A 22,500-nucleotide genomic window follows, 5' to 3' on the forward strand; every position below is an offset into this window, starting at 1 on the left:
TAATATATGTATGTATATGTGTATATATATACGTATATATTAATGTTTATGTATATATATACGTATATATTAATTTTTATGTATATATATACGTATATATGTATGTATATGTATATATATATACATACATATGTATGTATATGTATATATGTATACGTATATATGTATGTATATATATATATGTATATATATATGTATATATATGTATATACATGTATATATATGTATGTATATACATGTATATATGTATATATATATATATATATATTTCTGTGTAGTCATTTGTTCGTTTCTCTGCTAAATACAGAAAAGATGTTCCATCTTCGTTAACCACTTTTTTTTTCCTCTTCATCCTCTCCAGTTGCAGCAGATACAGAAAGGCAGCCTGAAGATCAATACGTACGTCTCCAAGACTTTGATGAGACTTTTGGCCAAGGCAGCCAAAGAATCAGCTCGAAACTATTTTGGAAATGACTTAAAGATCGTATTAAACCTTATCATGGAGATTCTTCGATACGAGAACAAACAGGAAGGATTGAGTCTTACAAGTGAACAGGACCGCGGCTTTATCAAGGTAAGTTTTTTTTTGTTGATTTTATTTAAACTGTTGCGGGGGGGAAAAAATAAGGGAGCCTCCAATACCAAGAAGGGGGTTGTGGTCCGAGACGGTCGGTTTTACCCTGAGACGTTTTTGACTCTGTCATTTTACGTTGTTACGGGGAGAACTGGTGGGTGCCTGGTTCTTGGTTATATATTGAACATGCCTTGGGCCAGGTCGTCGTCATTTGGGTGTCATTTGGTCAATGCCACTTCATCCGATGTCGTCCGTGTTCTGCAGTGTTCCCTGTCTGACAATAGTTTTCTCATACTGCATTTAAAGGGTTACATGACGAGATAGATTGCTAGCAGTACCTCGGTGAGCACTTTCACTGTTACCCGTGGCTTGCCGACGTATATGCACCTTCCAAATCTGGACATGGTGTGAGGCATGCTGCGGATGGGGGCCTCTGCGGAATGTGGGGGGCGTTGGTTCCCTTTGGGACTAGTCCTACATCTCACCAGAGAGTCAATACGTCATATTTTTTCAACTAGCGGTTAACTGATTCCCGAGTTGGGGTTGTGAAATAGCAATCATTTTGCAACCTTTAAACAGGACCCATCTTGGATCATCCAGCCCTACTATGGTCGAAATTAAGTTTTTAACACTATATCAATTTAAAAGGTGATATGATTTATCTTTCTTTGTTAATCAATTAAAAAATACTTGTTTTTTGTTATTTTAAAAAAATACTTGTTTTTTTGTTATTTTAAAAAATACTTGTTTTTTTTTGTTATTTTAAAAACTACTTGTTTTTTGTTATTTTAAAAAAATACTTGTTTTTTTGTTATTTTGAAAACACTTGTTTTTTGTTATTTAAAAAAAATGCTTGTTTTTTAGTTATTTAAAAAAATACTTGTTTTTTGTTATTTTAAAAACACTTGTTTTTTGTTATTTAAAAAAATACTTGTTTTTTGTTATTTAAAAAAAATACTTGTTTTTTAGTTATTTAAAAAAATACTTGTTTTTTGTTATTTAAAAAAAATACTTGTTTTTTTGTTATTTTAAAAACACTTGTTTTTTGTTATTTAAAAAAAAATACTTGTTTTTTTGTTATTTTGAAAACACTTGTTTTTTGTTATTTTAAAAAAATACTTGTTTTTGTTATTTAAAAAAAATACTTGTTTTTTGTTATTTTAAAAAATACTTGTTTTTTGTTATTTTAAAAAATACTTGTTTTTTGTTATTTTAAAAAATACTTGTTTTGTGTTATTTTAAAAAATACTTGTTTTTGCTATATAAATGATTTATTTAGTGTTTTATTTATTAAACGTTAATGTTTTATAAGTACACTTGATAGCATTAACTGAGTTTAAGTGAAACCGAAGGTATCGATGGGCGACCCAGCTAATATATAATGTTCTTTTTAATCTATCTCTACGTACTATTATATAAAAGGAACTTTGTGAGTTCCTTCCCTATGAACTCAAAAATGGCTGAGTCAATTTTTAGTAAATTTTGCACAAATGTACTTTATGTATCTGGCAGTGTTCTTAGGTGTTGTATCTAAATATCTTCGATAAGGGTGAAAGTGCACTGGGGAACCACCCAAAGATGGTCAATGTGCACTGGTTGTCCAGCCTGCAAAGGGTGTTTATTCCGAAAGCCGTTCTTAACATGGGGAGGTTGGGGGTGTCTATTCCGACAGCCGTTCTTAACATGGGGAGGTTGGGGGTGTTTATTCCGAAAGGCATTTTTTTATTTTCAACCTTGCCATAATCAACTTCTTAAAGGTAAGTCTTCAGGTGGTCTCCAAGTACACTTTCACCTCGATAAATATTGATAATCGAAATAATCCAATGAAAGAAGGAACAGGCGATTTCGACCAAAGTTGGTACTTGTGCACTTTTGCCACCGCAATATTTTTAAATACCTTGTCAAAAGCCTTATATATATCTAGGGCTACTGTCCTCCCCTCCCCTCCTACCTTATAACTTAGATTGAAACATTGTCATGTCAATGTCGTGTCTATACATGCCTGCATATATATATATAGTAATTTATAAAATATATATGGCGATTAAGCTACACTGAATATTCCGTGTTTCATTCACTCTTCAGATGGTTAGACATTTATTTTGAAGTGGGCATATTAAATAGAGTGCATAAGCCTGAAGAGTCCTAGAGTGGATGAAACACGGAATATTCAGTGTGGCTTAATCGCCATATATATTTTATAAATTACTAACTAGCTCTACCTACGTATTGAGCACTTTTGAAGTAAATACTTAAAGTTTACGCATAAATCTATACTTTCGTATATCAACTTTATGTGAGTAAATTAAGTAGTTATATATATATATATATATATATGTTTTAAGTGTAATATCCTCTTTTACATTATTTTCTAGTCTGCCGTTCATTGCATGTGAAAGCTATACAACAATAATGTTCTCGATTTTCTTTTTTTACTGTAGAACATGCTGATAGCTCTGAGTTATACCTACACATCACAGTACAGGTCAGAGTGGAACTATTTGAATCAAGATGGAGGAGCAATGGAACTTACAATGCTCTTTGAGAAATACATGCACACTCTGGCAACCAGCATGGCTTTGTCCCAGTCGTGGCCTTTTCAAGTTGTTTCCCATAATATTGGTAAGTTGTGGCACTTTTCAGGTCGTTTTTTTTCCATAATATTGATAATTTGTGACTTTTTTAAGTTGTTTCCCATAATATTGTTAATTTGTGTCCTTTTAAAGTCGTTTCCCATAATATTGTTAATTTGTGGCCTTATTGAATCATTTCTCATAATATTGGTAAGTTGTGACCTTTTCAGGTTGTTTCTGATAATATTGGTAAATTGTGGCCTTTTCAGGTCGTTTCCCATAATACTGTTTTATTGTGGCCTTTTCAAGTTGTTTCTAATATTAGTGGTAAGCTGTGGCCTTTTCAGATAGTTTCCCAGAATATTATTATATTGTGACTTTTCAAGTCGTTTCTGATAATATTGGTAAGTTGTAACCTTTTCAAGTCGTTTCCCATAATGTTATTACATTGGGACTTTTCCAAGTCGTTTCGGATAATATTAGTAAATTGTGGCCTTTTCAGGTCATTTCTGATAATATTGATAAGTTGTGACCTTTTCAAGTCGTTTCCCATAATATTATTACATTGTGACTTTTCCAACTCGTTTCTGATAATATTGGTAATTTGTGACCCTTTCAAGTCGTTTCCCATAATATTATTACATTGTGACTTTTCCAAGTCGTTTCTGATAATATTGGTAAGTTGTGACCTTTTCAAGCCGTTTCCCATAATATTATTACATTGTGACTTTTCCAAGTCGTTTCTGATAACATTGGTAAGTTGTGGCCTTTTCAGGTCGTTTCTGATAATATTGATAAGTTATGACCTTTTCAAGTCGTTTCCCATAATATTATTATATTGTGACTTTTCCAACTCGTTTCTGATAATATTGCAAATTTTGTGACCCTTTCAAGTCGTTTCCCATAATATTATTACATTGTGACTTTTCCAAGTCGTTTCTGATAACATTGGTAAGTTGTGGCCTTTTCAGGTCGTTTTGATAATCTGGTAAGTTGTGATTGGAGTTTGGTTTCTGTTAAAAGGAGGTTGGGATTAATGATGTTGCGAAACCTGAAACTAATAATGAAACGAGCATATTACAGAGGACTTATCATTAAAGATTTTCAAGATGTATATTTTAATCAATATGTACACCCCCTCATTAAGATTAAAGAGTATTACCGTGTTAAGATATGTAATTTGGTTTCTACCTTATATGTGCCTATATGTGTGGTAGAAAAAGGGGGAGCTGTTTATCTTAATGCTAGATTATTAGGATACCAGGATAGCATATCCCAAGGTTGCAGCACATAATCTGCTGAAGGAAAATATTTTGCTCGTATATATTAAGTTTGCCAGTTGAATTTGATTATCGACAACTTCCATCCCACAAAATTAACATTTAATTTTGACTAGCAAGTCAAACTAGAGCATTTATCGGTTTTTGGTGTACAGGAACAAAATTCAAATTCCAATCAATTTCATAAATTACACACTATATCCTTTGTCATTAAGTTGTACATTACATCGCTTTCAAGAGCATGTTTTCAATCAAAGCAAGACTGCTATTAATTGACACTGAACAACCAGAAACAAACAAATCAGTGAGGACTGATCTCAAGACATATTCAAAAGGTACATACAATTTTGAATGACAGCACAATTATGATAGAAAAACGATTGCATTTGTGTAGCCATTCAAAGTTCTATGTTTATTATTATTTTAAGCTCTGCTTTGTATTGAGTACTTTTGAAATAAATACTGGAAAATATATCCATTAATGTTTTAAGAATAACAGTATAGTTGCATACATAGATCCAAATATTTATTTTTCATGCAAAACAGCTCCTCCAGCATGTTAAAATTGCAGTACATTTTTTACAGATCCCTGTTGTTACACAGAAGCAAACAGTTATTATTACATCAATTCCGTCTTTTTTTTTTTCATGCATATACTCTTCAGAAAAATTAGAAATTCTCTGCTTGGATAAAAAAAATTGCAAGGCAATATAATTCTGCAAGAAGAAAAAAGTTCATAGAAGACTTAACATTGTGTGTTTCGGAGCTATCTTTGGTCATATTGTCCTAGTGTCATATTGTTTTATATTTGCTCTGTTGTAATTTGTAACATACATTGAGCTTCTAAACAAAAAAGAATGGTATACCAAAACAGAGAAATATAATCGAAAAAGCATATTTTACAAAAACAACACATATATAGTGGCAGATTTTTCCATAAGCATATGTATATGCATAATGACTGTATAGATTCGTTTCCCAGAGAAATCCAATGAAACCCTTGTGATTATTAAAGAGTACTCAATGGAGGACAAAGCTGGCATATAGTCTGTTATACAAACATTATTGGTTACATATGTGCATACATGTTTCAGTGGAATCCTAATTCAAGGAGACCACCTCACCAGACTAAGGTCGCTCCTTTATATATATATATATATATATATATATAGCATGTTTGTATAATAAACAGGCTATATATATATATATATATATATATATATATATATAAAATATGTCAGGTCATGTCATGTCTGGTACCATGTAACCCTACCTGCCTCATGATCGGGTCACCGGCGAGTAAACTGGTTCTCCCACCAGACTTGTTTGGTGAGGAGTGTGGCTAGTCTCCCTGAAAGATTAAAAACAAGACCTTCCAAAGGACAAATGAACGCTTTTTCGAGGTCAACGGCCAACTAGCACCGTGTGTGTTTGTGTGTATGTATGTGTGTGTTGGGGTGGAGAGGGCTTCCGTTAGCTGTGGTGAAGGCAACCTTTCTAGGAGAAGCAAATCTTTGATTTAAAAAACCATAAAGCGGAAGACCAGTATCCACATTAAGCTGGTCTACAGTTTAACTTGTTGCTGGCTATCTTGCTCTTGCTTGTTGCTGGATCTCAACATTTTGAACCGAGAGAGAGACTTAGCTGTCGTACAAAACTAAGACTCTGTAACATCATCTGTGTATAGATACTCCCTCAGGCATTTGTCTATAAAAATGGCCCTGTGGCGATGGAAAAGTTGAGATGTGTGGAGGCTTGAAATGCTGGAAGCATGTAATAATTGATCTCAATGACCGTCTTCAGTGTCATGCCTGCTTGAGCGTATGAATTCACCAGTAGGACTAAAAAAAAAAGTCATTTTTGGGCTCATGGACTTTACGTGTCCGAGGGAGTGGGACTCGTCTGACAAGACGTTAAAATCATTATATATAAAATGAAATACGTATTATATACGTTTGAAGCAAAACAACGCATTATTACAAAATAAACAGACATTTATTTTGTTTGAAATTCATATTGAAAATTATAAATATATTTCGAAGATATACTCCATCTTCAGTATGTCTTTCTTTCTTTTTTTTTTTTTGGCTTCAAATGTATTTAATACGTACTTTATTTTATTCAAACTTAACCAGCGTTTCTAAGGAACAAAAATGTTATATGTGTGTGTGTGTGTGTGTGTGTGTGTGTGTGTGTGTGTGTGTGTGTGTGTGTGTGTGTGAAATCAAAGCAGATGCAATGTTTACCTGATATAAGCAATGGTAAACTTCGATCTAATATAAATACCGGTATTTATATATAGATGTTTTTATTTGTTTTTGTTAGCGATGAATTTAAGTATCCATACGAAACTGCACCCCTATCTAAATGCTTGTCGGAAATAATTTTCCCATTGACATTTTAATCCCAACCGAATAAAAAAGCTCAATACACAATTGATTGTAAATTTCAACTTACAGTTTTAATTTCTTTTCTCATATATATATATATATATATATATATATATATATATATATATATATATATATATATATATGCTTGCCTTATATTTTTAATCGACTTTTCATCGACTCTATATATTTTAACTTATCGCCGTTTACTGCATATTTTAGTTTTCACTTTTATTTCTCATTTTCGCTCTTTCGCACTTTTACTTCAACACCTGATGATGATTCGTGGACGAATCGAAAGCGCTCATGACAGCAATAACTATGGAACTTTTATTAATAATTTTTATTTTGATACAAAAAAAGATTAAACGGAAAATCGAAAAATTAAAAAAAAAGAATCATAAAGCAAAGTGTCTCCGCATTTAATAATATTTGCTTGAATGAAAAAATGCTGCCTAAATATACCAATATATATATATATATATTTCTGTAAAAGTCTGAGGAAGCTACAGATGGCCAAAAAAAAAAAACGGCCGGGTAGCTGAAACAATAATGTAACTTAACAGAAAGATACGGTAATAAAAAATAAAACGCATATTTGCTCTACAACAGTATTGAACACTTTCTTCAGTTTTTATTAATTACCATTTCCACTATATATATATTATATTCAATAAGGTGAAAAGCTATAGCAAACATCACATATGAGTATTTTAACCATAGTTCCTGATTTCAAAAGGCGAAAAACTAAAAGATACATCTGCCTTACTTTTAATGCTAGGTTTATTTATGGTGTCTTTTAGATTTAATAAAAACCCTTTAAAATTTGCTGACGAGGAGATCTTGTTTATTAAAAAAACTATATGTAATAATAATTGTCCGTAACTTGATGTCTACCACAATAAAAACACGGTTTTCCGAAACGATCGTACAGATAATTGATTTTGTTGTTGTTCCTTCTTGTGAAACTGATTTTTAATTTAATTATAATTTGATTTGATGTGATTGATAATTTAAAATTTAAAAATCAAATTATAATTAAATTAAAAATCAGTTATATATATATATATATATATATATATATATATATATATATATATATATATATATATATATATATATACTCCTTTCTTTTCTGTTTGTAGTTCTTGCAATTGATTCGATCAACATGAGAAACCAAAGTGCTATTCAGATTCCGAAATATGACAACATTGTACCAAACAGTGACATGTTTGACAAGGAAACGCACATCCAGATACCACGCTCACTTCTGGTCACCGAGAGAAGTATAGGTAAGTTAAATGATTTGTTATTCCATACCAAAACATATCGAGAGAGTGAGTCATAAAAATAGTTCGGGGTGAACTCATCTTAAGACAAACACCCCCATCCCCCCTCCAACAGACACGAGATTTGACATAAGGAGTATTAAGATTTGTGAAAATCTTTTTAATCGGTTTTCGGACAGAAATTTGGCTGTCAACGATTTGATTTTTGAAAACTCTACTAAACTCCTCCGCCAATTTTGTGTCGAAACACTTGAAATTTTAAATGCAGGTTACATGCACACAGATAAAACTTTTTAATTTGATTTGAGCCACAAAAAATGAATGTTATGGGGTCAAAGTTAAAAAAAAAAAATTGACCTCTGCGGTTTCTACCAAATGACTCAGCCAATTTCTGATCTAAACAGTTGAAATTTTACATAAAGGGTATTCAGAGATAGAGAATGCTTTTTAATTAGTTTGGGTCAAAAGTTTGAGCTGACAAAGGGGTTAAAGTTCAAAAGATTTTACCTTTGCGGTTTCTAGCAAACTACTCAGCCAATTTTTAGTCTAAACATTTGAAATTTATACACTAACGGGTATTCAGACATACAAAAAGCATTTTAATCAGTTTTGGGGCGAAAATTTGGCTGCCAAAAGGTCAAAGTTGAAAGAGTTGACCTTTGCAGACTCTACCGAATTCCTCCACCAATTTTGGGTCTAAAGACTTGAAATTTTAGATGTAGGTAACTTGGATATGGGTAAAACTTTGTGTTTTGATTTGAGACCAAAATAATAAATGTTAAGGGGTCAAAGTTAAAACAAATTGATCTCTTCGGCCTCTACAAAATTATTCAGACAAATTTTCGTCCAAAGATTTGAAATGTTACATAAAGTATATTCCCACTTCCTGCTGCTACTACTACTACTACTACTACTACTACTACTACTAATAATAATAATAATAATAATAATAATAATACAGATGGAATCATGAAAACTAAAACTTTATGATTGTAAGTTAACCCTTCCTGTACCCCAGCCTTCTGCCACCCCCTTTTTATCCACATGTCGCTATAAAAAGGCGCCACACCAAATAAATGAAGGTCAAGGATAATGAAAAAACCGAGGGGAGAAAGCACTCACCATTGGATGAGTGCAAATAGGACTGGGACCTTGAGGAGGCTTATTGCCATCCAAATTCTAGTGAAAGCCAATCGTGGCTGCTAACGAGAAATCAATGGCAAGCGGCTGTTGCAATAATGAAAATTCATCTGCAAAGGTTATCGAAAGAGGTGAAGAGTACTGGAAACCTGGGGAGACTTGCTGTCACTCAAGTTCCGGAGAACACCACAAGTTGTTCGCAAAGAGAAATCTTTGATGATGGTCTGTGTTACTATTCCTAGTGAATAAAAAAGATAATAATAATAATAATAATGAGATTAATAAAAGATATTAAAATAATAATAATAATAATAATAATGAGATTAATAAAAGATAATAATAATAATAATAATAATAATGAGATTAATAAAAGATAATAATAATAATAATAATAATAATAATAATGAGATTAATAAAAGATAATAATAATAATAATAAAAATAATGAGATTAATAAAAGATAATAATAATGATAATAATAAATGATAATAATAATAATAAAAATAATGTGTGAAATTGTCTCTGTGTGTGTGTGCCCATTTCCCTACCAAACTACTCTGTCAATTTTCAGTCTATACACTCGAGATTTGACATAAAGGGTATTAAGATGTAGGAAAATCTTTTTAATCGGTTTGCGATCAGAAATTTGGCTGGCAAGGGGTCATAGTTCAACGATTTGACATTTGAAAACTCTACCAAACTCCTCCGCAAATTTTGGGTGTAAACACTTGAAATTTTAGATGTAGGTTACTTGGACATGAGTCAAACTTTTTAATTTGATTTGAGTTGAGTTTGATTTTAATTAAATTTGATTCGATATTGCTTCTTTGCTTTTTTTTTTTTCACACAACGAAAGATCATGAGAAAAATTGAAAAAATTATAATAAAAAATTGAATTAAATAAAAGCTTTCCGTTATTTTTAACACTGTTTACTTAAATTAAAAAGTGCTGCCTAAATACACACACGATATATATATATATATATATATATATATATATATATATATATATATATATATATATATATATATATATATATATATAAAAGAGAGAGAGACAGAGAGAGAGACTACCAGGTCGCTCTGTGATGTCCGGTCGTGGAATATGCGCTTAAATATAATATTTTCGTATCTATTATTTTAGAGTCATTTTTCTATAAAATATTATTTAAGTATGCATATATAAAATATTATTTAAGTATGTATATTTTAATATTATTTAAATATGTATATTTTAATATTATTTCAGTATTTATGTATTAAGTATTATTTAAATATGTATATTTTAAATATTATTTAAATATGTATATTTTAAATATTATTTAAATATATATATTTGGAATATTATTGCAGTATGTATATTTAAAATATTATCAGAATATGTATATTTAAAATATCATTTAAGTGCGTATATTTAAAATATTGTTTCAATATATATATTTAAAATATTATTTAAGTATGTATATCTAAAATATAATTTAAGTATGTATATTTAAAATATTTTTAAATATGTATATTTAAAATATTTTTTAAGTATGTATATTTAAAATATTTTATAGGTATATATATTTTAAATATTTTGTAAGTGTGTATATTTAAAATATTATTTCAATATGTATATTTAAAATATTATTTTAGTATGTATATTTAAAATATTTTTTAAGAATGTATATTTTAGATATTATTTCAGCATGTACATTTAAAATATTATTTCAGTATTTACATTTAAATATTATTTAAGTATGTATTTTTAAAATATTATTTCAGTCTGTATATTTAAAATATTATTTCGGTGTGTATATTTTAACTATTATCAAGTATGTATATTTTAAATATTGTTTAAGTGTGTATATTTAAAATATTATTTCAGTATGTATATTTAAAATATTATTTAAACATGTATATTTAAAATATTATCAAAAAATGTATATTTAAAATATCATTTAAGTGCATATATTTAAAATATTATTTCAACATATATATTTCAAATATTTTTAACTATGTATATTTAAAATATGATTTAAGTATGTATATTTAAAATATTTTTAAGTATGTATATTTTAAATATTTTTAAGTATGTGTATTTGAAATATTTTTTAAAGTATGCATATTTAAAATATTTTTTAAATATCTATATTTTAAATATTTTTAAGTATGTATATTTTAAATATTTTTCAGTATATATAGTTTAAATATTTTTTAAGATTATTTAAATATTATTTAAGCATGTATATTTAAAATAGTTTTTAAATATGTATATTTCAAATGCTATTTAAGTATGTATATTTTAAATATTTTTTAAGAATATTTAAATATTATTTAAGTATGTATATTTCAAATGTTATTTAAGTATGTATATTTTAAATATTTTTTAAAAATATTTAAATATTTACTAGTTTAATATTAAAAGGTAAAATTTTATGTTTCGAAAATAAAATTTGTTCTTCAATTACGATTCTTTGTCTTTTCCAGATGTAAAATCGCCGCCATTAACACCAACACCCAAAGGTATTATCGGCTACATGATATACCGCACCCTCGGTGAAGTGCTGCCTCATCACTATGACCAAACTGTCAGGTAGATATTCGATTTGCATTGTACAGTTGTAGACATATCTAAGCTTTTAGTTTAACGTTGTACCTTATTTTCTGTGATATCTGATTAACAGGATTTAACTTTCATACATCAGTGTTTATTTCTCAATATGAAACGTGTTTTTCTCAATACAAAATGTGTATTTCTCAATAGATTTTAACTCAAACCGATTGCTCTTATCATATTTTAAAAAAATAAACAAAATGTTTAATGGTTACACAGAATTTTCATTTTCGCACTAAATAACGGTGTGAGTTTATACTCACGCCGTTATTTAGTGACTTTGCCCTTAATTCTTGCTATCACACTAGCGCATGCTCCACCATGTGCTCCAATGGTGTCACCAAGGTAACAAACTTTCTGAACAGCCTAAATAGCTTCACCATTCACACATATATAATTGACTTCATTATCTTGCGCTTTTCTCACAAACTTGTTACCATCTCTCAACCTACCAGTAATTCCACTGCACTTCTTGTGTAACCCGATGCTTGCAGGTGCCAAGAAAAAAAAAATTAAATATGGATCAGGATTAAATATTAAATTTGATGAAATTGATTGAAAATGTATCTTTATGTTAAAACTTCTAAATTCCTACCTATCCCAATTCCTCTATATATCTTTCTCTCGTTTCCCCCTGTCCCTCTCCCTAACCTCCGTTTTTACCTCCATTCGGCACATTTTTAATAGACTCTTCCTTTGGTTTACATTGGTAATGCTCTGCTGGTTAGTAATGAAAAGTGCTTTTTCTGAACTTGCTCCATTCAATCTTAATTTGGCAAATACGTTAAATCACGACATGTGTTTATTGCGAGAAAAAAAATTCTGTGTATTCAAAAAAATATTTTTTGTCTGTTTTTTTTTTTTTTTGTTAAATAATATGAGGGATCGTTTCGCATCAAAATCTAGTGAGAAATACACATTTTGCATTAAGAAATACACATTTTAAATATGTAAACAGAAGGTAAAGTTATCCAATATGGTCCAAATGGGCGGCCATTTTCGATAGCTTAGATAACTTTACCTAATGTTTATATATTTAAATTGTGTATTTCTCAATGCAAAATGTGTATTTCTCAATAGATTTTAACTAGAAACGATTTCTCATATAATATTTAACAAAAAACAAACAAAATATTTAATGGCTACACAGAATTGTAACTGCCAGTATTTTGTAACTTTGCCCTTAATTCTTGCTATTACACTAGCAATTACTCTACCATGTACTCCAATGGTGTCAGCAAGGTAAGAAATTTTCTGGACAACCTCAATAACTTTACCATTCACATATATATTTTCCATATCTGAGTCTACATTCGTCACTGTTATCGTACATTTCTTGCAAACAAACTAGTTGTTCTTTCTAAACCTACCAGTAATTCCACTGCAATTTTTGTGTACTCAATGCTTACAGGTACAAAAAAAAAAATATTGACCAGGATTAAATATTAAAATCGATGAAATCGATTGAAATTTTTAGAAATATATTTTTAACGAGATTTTTAACAAGATTTTAAGAGAAATATTTGACACAAATCATTAATGAAATATATTTAATTATTTAGCTTTTAGTAAAAAAAAAAAAAAAAAAAAAAGAAGCTATGTAGGACAAAGGTCTAGGAAAAATCATTTTATATATTGTTCGGGGGTGATAAAAAAACAAAATAGAGGTTAAAACATATATGTAATATATTTATCTTAAAACTCCTTTCTTTTTACCGCTTTCAATAATAGATTCTAGAAACATCTCAGGGCAGGTATTTCAACTAGTTTTTATAGAAATGCGCGTTTCTGTGTCCTAAAATATTTCCATCTTTGTTCCAGAAATATTCCCGAACGTCCAATGACGATCGGCACGCCTGTGATCAGTCTGATCCTCCAGAACCGTAAACACCACATCAAGGGCCAGACTACCGATCCGATCAACATAACGTTCAAACAACTTACCAGCCACAACCGAAGCAGTCCACAATGTGTCTACTGGCAACCACTACACAAGGAGTTTGTATCAATTCTTTTATTTCTTTTCTTTTTTTTTTCGGTTAAAGGGCATTAATTCCATTGAACGCGACTTCCACTTACGAATTTGTAAAGAAGAAAACGACAACTGGGAGAAATTGTACCTTGTGAATAACTAGCAGGGCCACCCGACGTTGCCTGGGACAAAAGTGTAACAAAATACTCTCTACTACCACCACCACACTTTCTCCTCTACCTATTCCTCTCTAGCTGAACTTAAGATTGAACAGACACACAGACAACTAAGATTATTCTCGAAAAGAGTTAGAAAATTCTTTCAAAATTATTACATAATAACACAAACTTGACCTACAAAAAATGAATAATCTACTTCTAGTCTATAAAAGGGACTTTGTCTGTGTGTGCGTTTATTCCCTATGAACTTATAAACGGCTTTGTTGATTTTTATGAAATTTCACATGAAGGTATTTTATGTGCCTGGCAGTGTTCTTAGATAGGTCTCCTATTGAAATGACTTTGATAAATATCGATAATAGATAATCAAAAACTCCGATGAAAGAATGAACAGGCGATTTTGACCAATGTCTTCCGTTTTCCTGCTTTCCGGCTGACTACAATATGGTTGTGTTCAAGTCTAACGTAAATAAGTTCTTGATGAGCCGTTCTATATAAGTTATCAAATTTACCAAATTTTCATTACTAATGATTACTATATTGTCCAATGTCTACTGTACACTCTTTAACCCTTATCCTTGAGTGGCCTCTTGGCCTTGATAAGTGGTGATGCCTATGTAAAAAAAAAAAAAAAAAAAAAGTTAACATCTTATACAGCCTAACATTTGAGAAGTTTTATTTCCACACAAGCAGAAAGATGCGACATATAAAATCAAAAATAGGTTCTTTGATATGACAGGGGCACGTTTGAAATGAATGTTTCTATTTAAAGCACAATTGAACCACAATATTTGACTATTGTATTTTAAACTTAAATTGCAGTCATTATCACTGCACAAGCAGTAAGACCCAACATAAAAAAATCAACAGTAGGTGCTTTGATAAGACAGGGGTCCATTCAAAATGATTATTTCTGTTTGAAGCACAATTGAACCATGATACTTGACATTTTGCATTTTAAACTTTAATTCAAGCCATTATATAAAAATAATTTTATAAAATCAACAGTAGGTTCTCTACAGTGCAATGTAGACTACATGTATTGTGGACTAAGTTACTACAAGGAGGCATGTGAGCTTCCTTCTGGTACACCACGGTGGGTTCCTGACTAGAGCAGGCAATCAATCCATCTGATTGCTGAATGGATTATTTCACAGATTTTGATGACAAAACTATTGGAAGTGTGGAACATTTGTTGATCCTAATTCAATCCCGGGCAACGTCAAGCCTCTATGCTAGTATATTGTATTTATTTTATTACATTGCCACTTTGATGTAGGGGGCTACTATGAGGGTCACAGGCTACAGGGGTACTAGGTGGGGAGTTGGGCAGCAAGATGTCGGTTCACGTTACACTTGAACTTCTGCATGTCAGTACAGTTGGGGAAGCAGGAACCTGGCAGGGAGTTCCAAAGTCTAGCGGTTCTGGGGAAGAAACTACTGGAGTAGAAGGCTCTCTTACATCTAGGGATCTCAACTGTGAAGGGGTGGGATTTTGCTGCTTGTCGGGGGTATTTACGTAACGGGGGTACAAGCGAGGGTTTGCAGCTCGTCGGAACATACACCGTTAAAGTACTTGTAGAACAGGCAGAGGGATGCTACATTGCGTCGATGGGACAGAGGCTGAAGCTTAGATGACAGTTCAGGATCTATTAGGCTGGCGACTCTCTTTTGAACCTTGTCTAGGAGCGAGAGACTAGTAGCAGATGCACCGGCCCAAATATGACAATAATACTTCATACATGGGCGAATGGTGGCCTTATAGAGGTACAGGATACTTTCAGAGGTCAGTAGCTTTCTAGCACGGTAGAGAGAACCTACCTTTTTTGCAGCGGTCCTGGCAATGCTCTCAATGTAATTTTTCCAAATCATGTTTCATGTTAATGTTAGGCCGAGGAGTTTAAAAGATGTGCTTTCAGATAAAGAGTCTTTGGCCATTGCTATTGGTGGTAGAGAAGGTTTCTTGAAGTTATTGAAGGAAACAAGTTTAGTCTTGGCAGCATTGAATGTGACCATCCATTTTTGTACTCATTCTACTACAGATTGGAGGTCATCCTCTAGTGTTTCTGCCATTTCTTTAGATATGTGTTTATTTGTTTTCCTGTCGTGTCTGTTATAGAGCGTGGTGTCATCAGCATATATACCCATCTCACAGACAATTTTGTCAGGGAGGTCATTTATGAATATTAAGAATAATAGAGGTCCAAGGATAGATCCCTGGGGCACTCCCGCATTTATATCATATTGTTTAGATGTACGACCGTCAAGGACAACCTGGATTTTTCTCTTATCTAAGAAGGATTTAATTATGTTAAGTATTCTTCCAGTGATACCGTATGATCTGAATTTCCTGAAAAGACTTTCGTGCCATACCCTGTCAAAAGCCTTAGATATATCTAGAGCTACCACTCTACCCTCCGTTGCTTTGTCAAGTGAATGGTATATACGCTCAGAGATTACACTTAGAATGTCTGCTGTGGAATGGGCCTGCCTAAATCCATATTGTTGGTCGGTCAGAAGTTTAGCATCTGTAAGGTGATGGACTAGAGCTTGGTTAATTATGGACTCAAATATTTTGGCAAAAGATGGGAGGAGGCTAATGGGGCGATAATTTGCTGGGTCAGTTCTTTCGCCAGAACTCTTGAAAACTGGTACTAGAGAAATGGTTTTTCAGCAAGCAGGAAAGCAAGATTCATTAAGGCATTTGTTTTAAAGTTTGGAGAGGATTGAAGCTACTTCGGCAGAGCACTTTTTTAATAGCACAGCCGGGATGAGATCTGGTCCACATGCTTTTGCAGTGTCAAGATTTTTTATAATGGCATGCACCTGAGAAGGGGTGATTTTCAGATCGTCAAGTGTGGCGTTTGTCCGCAAAGGAAAGTCTGGGAGAGGGTGGTTAGCAGGATCTTGTGTGGAGTTGGAGGCAAACTGATTGGCAAGCATGTTAGCCTTCTCGGTTGCTGAGCAAAAAACTTCATGGTTTGTGTTGTGAAGGAACATAACTGGCTATACACCGGTTACAAACTGTATATATATATTGGACTGTTTGGCAGACAGCGGCAGACAGCGGCAGACAAGCAGTCGCAGTAAGACGGATAGTCTTACGTGTTGATTATCAGACTTTCTTCCCCATACTTGTTACTATGTACTTCTATTTACCTTAGGCGAGCAGCCTTACGTTTCTGTATTATAAATAAACCCCATTACACATACCACTCGGTGTAACTCACGTTTGTCTTTATTTCCTAAGTATTTAGGAATATAACAATGGCGACGAAAGGATGTTCTTTCTCTTAACAGAGATAAATTACCGTACCAAGGACTGTGTACAATGCAAGGATTTTTTGTTTTACGAAAAAAACAAACTACACAAGGATTTTTGACCACGTGCGTCAATGAATTTAAAAATTTTTCCTACCTAAAGTAGCGAAAAGTACGGATTTTTCTTCGTAAAGAACTCACAAGAAATTATAGAAACATGTTCAAGGTAAAGTGGAATTTATATTTATTTTGACAAGTAAAAAAAAAAAAAAAAAAAAAAAATGGTCGCAAGTTGAATTCGAAACTACACTAAAGGATTACGAGTTTCGAAAGAAAAAATATAAATACAACGACTATTGTACCATTTTATGCCACGTGGGAACGGCAGCCATATATTTTTTTTTTTTTGGAAAATTAATTGTTTGTTATTGCCTTTATATAAATAATTGGAACTATTTGTCGTGGGAAGTAAGAAATATTTTGTGTATGAACTTACGTTGTTGAAAAAAAAAAAAAAAAAAAAAAGAATTATTTTACAAAGCCTGTTGAATTACTATGGATGAACTTTGTTGAAACGTGTTGTGTCTGCATATTGCTACTAATTTACGATATACGTAAATTTACGATTTTTCTTTGGAATTATTGTGTAGAATTCGAAAAGACATTTTTGTACTAGAAGCTAACATGGAACAATTAGCAGAGTTAACTAAGGCTCTAGCCCTTAGCATCCAGGAACAGACAAAAATGACTCAACAATTTTTAGCGCAACAACAACAACAACAACAAATTCAACAACAACAGCTACAGCAACAGCTGCAACAACAACAAGAAAGAACACAAAAAACTTTAGAGGCACAACAAGAACAAACAAACATACTACAACGACAAATGTCGACACAGCAAAAGAATTTAGAAAAGCTAATTCTAACGTCGACCGGGAAGAAGACTAATTTTTCTGCCGAGGGTATTTCGAATTCACTAACGGAATTTCGTTACTCCCCGGATACTGGTGTTACTTTCCCTGCATACTACAGAAGATACGAAACAATTTTTACGAAAAGATGTTTAGACTGGACCGATGAGGAAAAAGTTACCCTGCTACTACAAAAACTGGGTACTGATGAAAACACCAAGTATGCAAATCTAATTCTACCAAAAAAACCGGAGGAGGTTTCATTCGAGGAAACAATTAGTACCTTGTCGAAAATATTTGATAAAAGGGATAGCCTATTTCACTCTAGATACAAATGTTTGAACATTCAGAAGGCAGAAGCTGAAGACTATCTAGAATATGCTTGCACTGTGAACTGTTTATGCGAATCATTTAAATTGAATGAAATTTCCGCAGACCAATTTAAATGTTTAATCGTTGTACAAGGTCTCACAGCACCAAGGGACAAAGATATACGTTCACGGATCCTAACAATTATGGAGGCGGATCCTAACATAACATTGCAAAAAGTCACTGAAGAGTGTCAACGTCTGATTAACATAAAGAAAGACAACACTCGCATTGAAGAGAAAAATATTTTTAAGGTGCAGCAAGTAAAAAGTCAAGGGACCACAAGAAAGTCCAGGTTCCAAGAACACAGGATCCTTAAAGGATACAAAGACCCAAAGCTAAAGTGTAAATGTTGTGGTAGTTTAAGACACAACAATAAGACCTGCTGGTTTAGGAACAAAATATGTTATGAATGTGGTCTCAGAGGTCACAAGGGAACATACTGTGCCCAGAAGAAAAGACAAGGGACCGATAATGTAAATACGCTTCGCATGAATAAAGAAAAAAGCTGCGAAAGACGGAAATATGTTGATGTTCGGATAAATGGACATCTGGTTACATTGCTTCTGGATAGCGGTGCAGATATTAGTATTATAAATGAAGATATATGGAAAAGGATAGGTCGACCTGAATTAACGAAAACCAGAAAGACGGCGAGAAGTGTGTGCGGCAAAAGATTAGAGTTCAAGGGAGAATTAAAATGCAAAGTGACATTCGCTAACCAGACTCATAAATCCAAAGTGTACGTCGTACCAGGAAAGAATACATGCCTGTTTGGGGTAGATTGGATTGTCCTGTTTAATTTATGGGAGAAACCCATAAATTCGTTTTGTAACGTTTTAACTGCAGAAAAAGCAAACCAAAGGGAAGACTTCCTGAAGGATTTGAAAACTGAATTTCCCAATGTTTTTGCCGAAGGACTAGGACTCTGTATTAAGACAGAGGCAAAATTTGAATTAAAGAAAAATGCCACTCCAGTATTCAAACCTAAAAGGAATGTGCCTTTTTCAGCGATGGACGCAATCGAAAAAGAGTTGGATAGACTTCAACAACTGGAAGTCATTGAAAAAGTTAACCACACAGATTGGGCAAGTCCAACCGTGTATGTAAAGAAAAAAAATAACAGAATAAGGGTCTGTGGAGATTTTTCAACGGGTTTAAATGACTGTCTATTGGACCATAATTATCCCCTTCCGTCCGCAGAAGATCTGTTCTCTAAGCTTAACGGAGGAAAAATTTTTTCTAAGATAGACCTCTCAGATGCTTACTTGCAAATTAAGATCAGCGATGAATGCTCCAAATACTTAGGCATAAATACTCATAAGGGCATTTTTAAGCTAAAGAGGCTTCCTTTTGGATTAAAGGTTGCTCCGGCTATTTTCCAGCAAATTATGGACACGATGCTGGCAGGGTTGGAATTTTCAATGGCCTACCTTGACGATATCCTAATTAAAAGTGAAAATTTGCAAGATCATAAGAAGCATGTAAAAGAAGTATTCAAAAGAATACAGGAATTTGGTTTTAAATTGAGCCCAGAAAAATGCGATTTTTTTATGAAAAAAATTAAATATCTAGGTCAAATAATCGACAAAAAGGGTCGAAGACCGGATCCACAAAGGACTGAAGCAATTGAAAAGATGCCTGCTCCAGATTCAGTGACAAAATTAAAATCGTTTTTGGGATTAGTTCAATACTATGCAATTTACATCCCTAACATACATAATTTAAGAGCTCCTCTTAACGAGTTACTGAAAAAGGGTGTTAAATGGAACTGGAATAAGGAATGTGAATCTGCTTTCCAAAATATCAAAAGATGTCTACTGTCAGACTTAGCATTGGCACATTTCAATCCAGAAAAGGAACTAATACTAGCAACGGACGCCAGTGATTACGGTGTTGGCGCTGTATTACTTCACAAGTATGAGGATGGTAGGACAAAAGCTATCGCCCATGCTTCAAGAACGTTGGTTGCAGCGGAGAAAAATTACAGCCAAATTGAAAAAGAGGCGCTGTCGATAATATTTGGAATTACAAAGTACAATCGATTTCTCCATGGACGATCTTTTATTTTGCAAACCGACCATAAACCCCTACTTACCATATTTGGATCAAAGAAAGGCATTCCCACACATACTGCAAATCGATTACAGCGATGGGCTGTAACCCTCTTAAACTATCAGTTTAAGATGGAACATGTATCCTCAAAAAAGTTAGGACACGCAGATGCATTATCACGGTTGATCCCTAAAAGAAGCGAAAGTTTCGAAGAAACGGTAATTGCTGCGCTTAAAGACGAAAGTGAATGTACAAGTTCAATGTGTAATATGATACGTGAACTTCCGGTAACTTTCGAAAAAATAAAAAAAGAGGCAGTAAATGACATTTTCATTAAGAAAATGAAAAATCAATTGGGATGGATAAAAAAAAATAAAAAGGTAGATCAAACAACGCCTTTTTCCATCTGTGAAGATGTGCTCATGTATGGTGAGAGGATCGTAATTCCACTAACGTTACAGAGGAAAATTCTGAAGGAATTTCATACAGGTCATCCGGGCATTTCGAGAATGAAATCCCTTATGAGAGGATATGTGTACTGGCCTGGTATGGACAAGGAAGTTGAAAAATGTGTCAAGACATGCAGAGGATGTCAATTAGCAGCTCGAGATCCTCCAGTAAAAACGACGCCATGGCCAAAGACGGACCTACCCTGGTCACGTCTGCATATTGATTATGCGGGACCTATAAATGGTTATTTTTACTTGATTATTGTAGATTCTTTTTCAAAATGGCCAGAAATATTTAAGTTTAGACATCCAACAGCAAAAAACACTGTGAGTGCGCTTAATGAAATTTTTAGCCGTTTTGGAGTGCCAAAAACCTTAGTGAGCGATAATGGAACAGCATTTACTGCTCATGAATTCAAAGAATTCTGTGACTCACTAAATATTCTACATATGACAACACCTGTGTACCATCCACGATCGAATGGGTTGGCCGAAAAATTTGTAGATACGTTTAAAAGGGCACTTAAGAAAAATCTTACTACGGACACAGACGAACAATGTATTCAAACATTTTTAGCAATTTACAGGGTGACACCAAATCCTAATAATAATGTCAATTCTTCCCCGGCTGAGCTAATGTTTGCAAGAAAGATAAGATCTGTCTTCGATAGGCTGCTACCAGAGAAAAAGAAAGTTTTCAAAAAAGAAAACCTTAATACCAAGTGCTTCTCCCCAGGTGAAAATGTATATTTCAAAAATTTTCAAAATGGACGAAATCAGTGGGTTGAAGGTATTATCAAAAAAAGGATTGGGAGCATGGTCTATACCATCCAAGGATTAAGTTTTGTCTGCAAAAGACACAGAAATCAAATACGTCCCAGACTGTCTCCAAATGTGGAAGAGACACCAATGGAAACATTGTGCGATATTTTTGATATACCAAAACCAGCGTGTGTACCGCAAACAATGAATATTTCGCCTGAACCGACCATACGGGCTGGACAGAAACCTTTACCCCGGGTAACGCTGACCAGAAGGAAAAGCGCAAGAAAGAGAAAAGTTACCAGGAGATTAAGCCCTGACCCTAAAAGGAAGAGGTATTTAAGCTAAAATCAGGAAGATTTCAGCTTCAGGGGGAGGTGTTGTGAAGGAACATAACTGGCTATACACCGGTTACAAACTGTATATATATATTGGACTGTTTGGCAGACAGCGGCAGACAGCGGCAGACAAGCAGTCGCAGTAAGACGGATAGTCTTACGTGTTGATTATCAGACTTTCTTCCCCATACTTGTTACTATGTACTTCTATTTACCTTAGGCGAGCAGCCTTACGTTTCTGTATTATAAATAAACCCCATTACACATACCACTCGGTGTAACTCACGTTTGTCTTTATTTCCTAAGTATTTAGGAATATAACAGTTTGTTGATTCCCCATTGTTTATGTTATAGAAAT

At 32.8% G+C, this 22,500-nt stretch overlaps 1 protein-coding gene across 8 annotated transcripts in view; it reads left to right on the forward strand.

The window, feature by feature from the left end:
• The window catches only part of LOC145260645 (protocadherin-like wing polarity protein stan), a 450,806-nt gene that overhangs the window by 335,899 nt on the left and 92,407 nt on the right, over window positions 1-22,500 (forward strand). For all 8 annotated transcript variants that reach the window (XM_080118975.1, XM_080118974.1, XM_080118979.1 and 5 more), the window contains exons 18-22: window positions 362-574; window positions 3,016-3,196; window positions 7,963-8,109; window positions 11,718-11,823; window positions 13,666-13,842. In XM_080118975.1, the coding sequence (XP_079975101.1) occupies window positions 362-574; window positions 3,016-3,196; window positions 7,963-8,109; window positions 11,718-11,823; window positions 13,666-13,842 (824 nt within the window). The remainder of the gene's footprint in view (window positions 1-361; window positions 575-3,015; window positions 3,197-7,962; window positions 8,110-11,717; window positions 11,824-13,665; window positions 13,843-22,500) is intronic.

This window comes from Euprymna scolopes, chromosome 36, assembly GCF_053919585.1.
Source record: "Euprymna scolopes isolate OS-2025 chromosome 36, ASM5391958v1, whole genome shotgun sequence".
In the NCBI taxonomy this organism is placed as follows: domain Eukaryota; kingdom Metazoa; phylum Mollusca; class Cephalopoda; order Sepiida; family Sepiolidae; genus Euprymna; species Euprymna scolopes.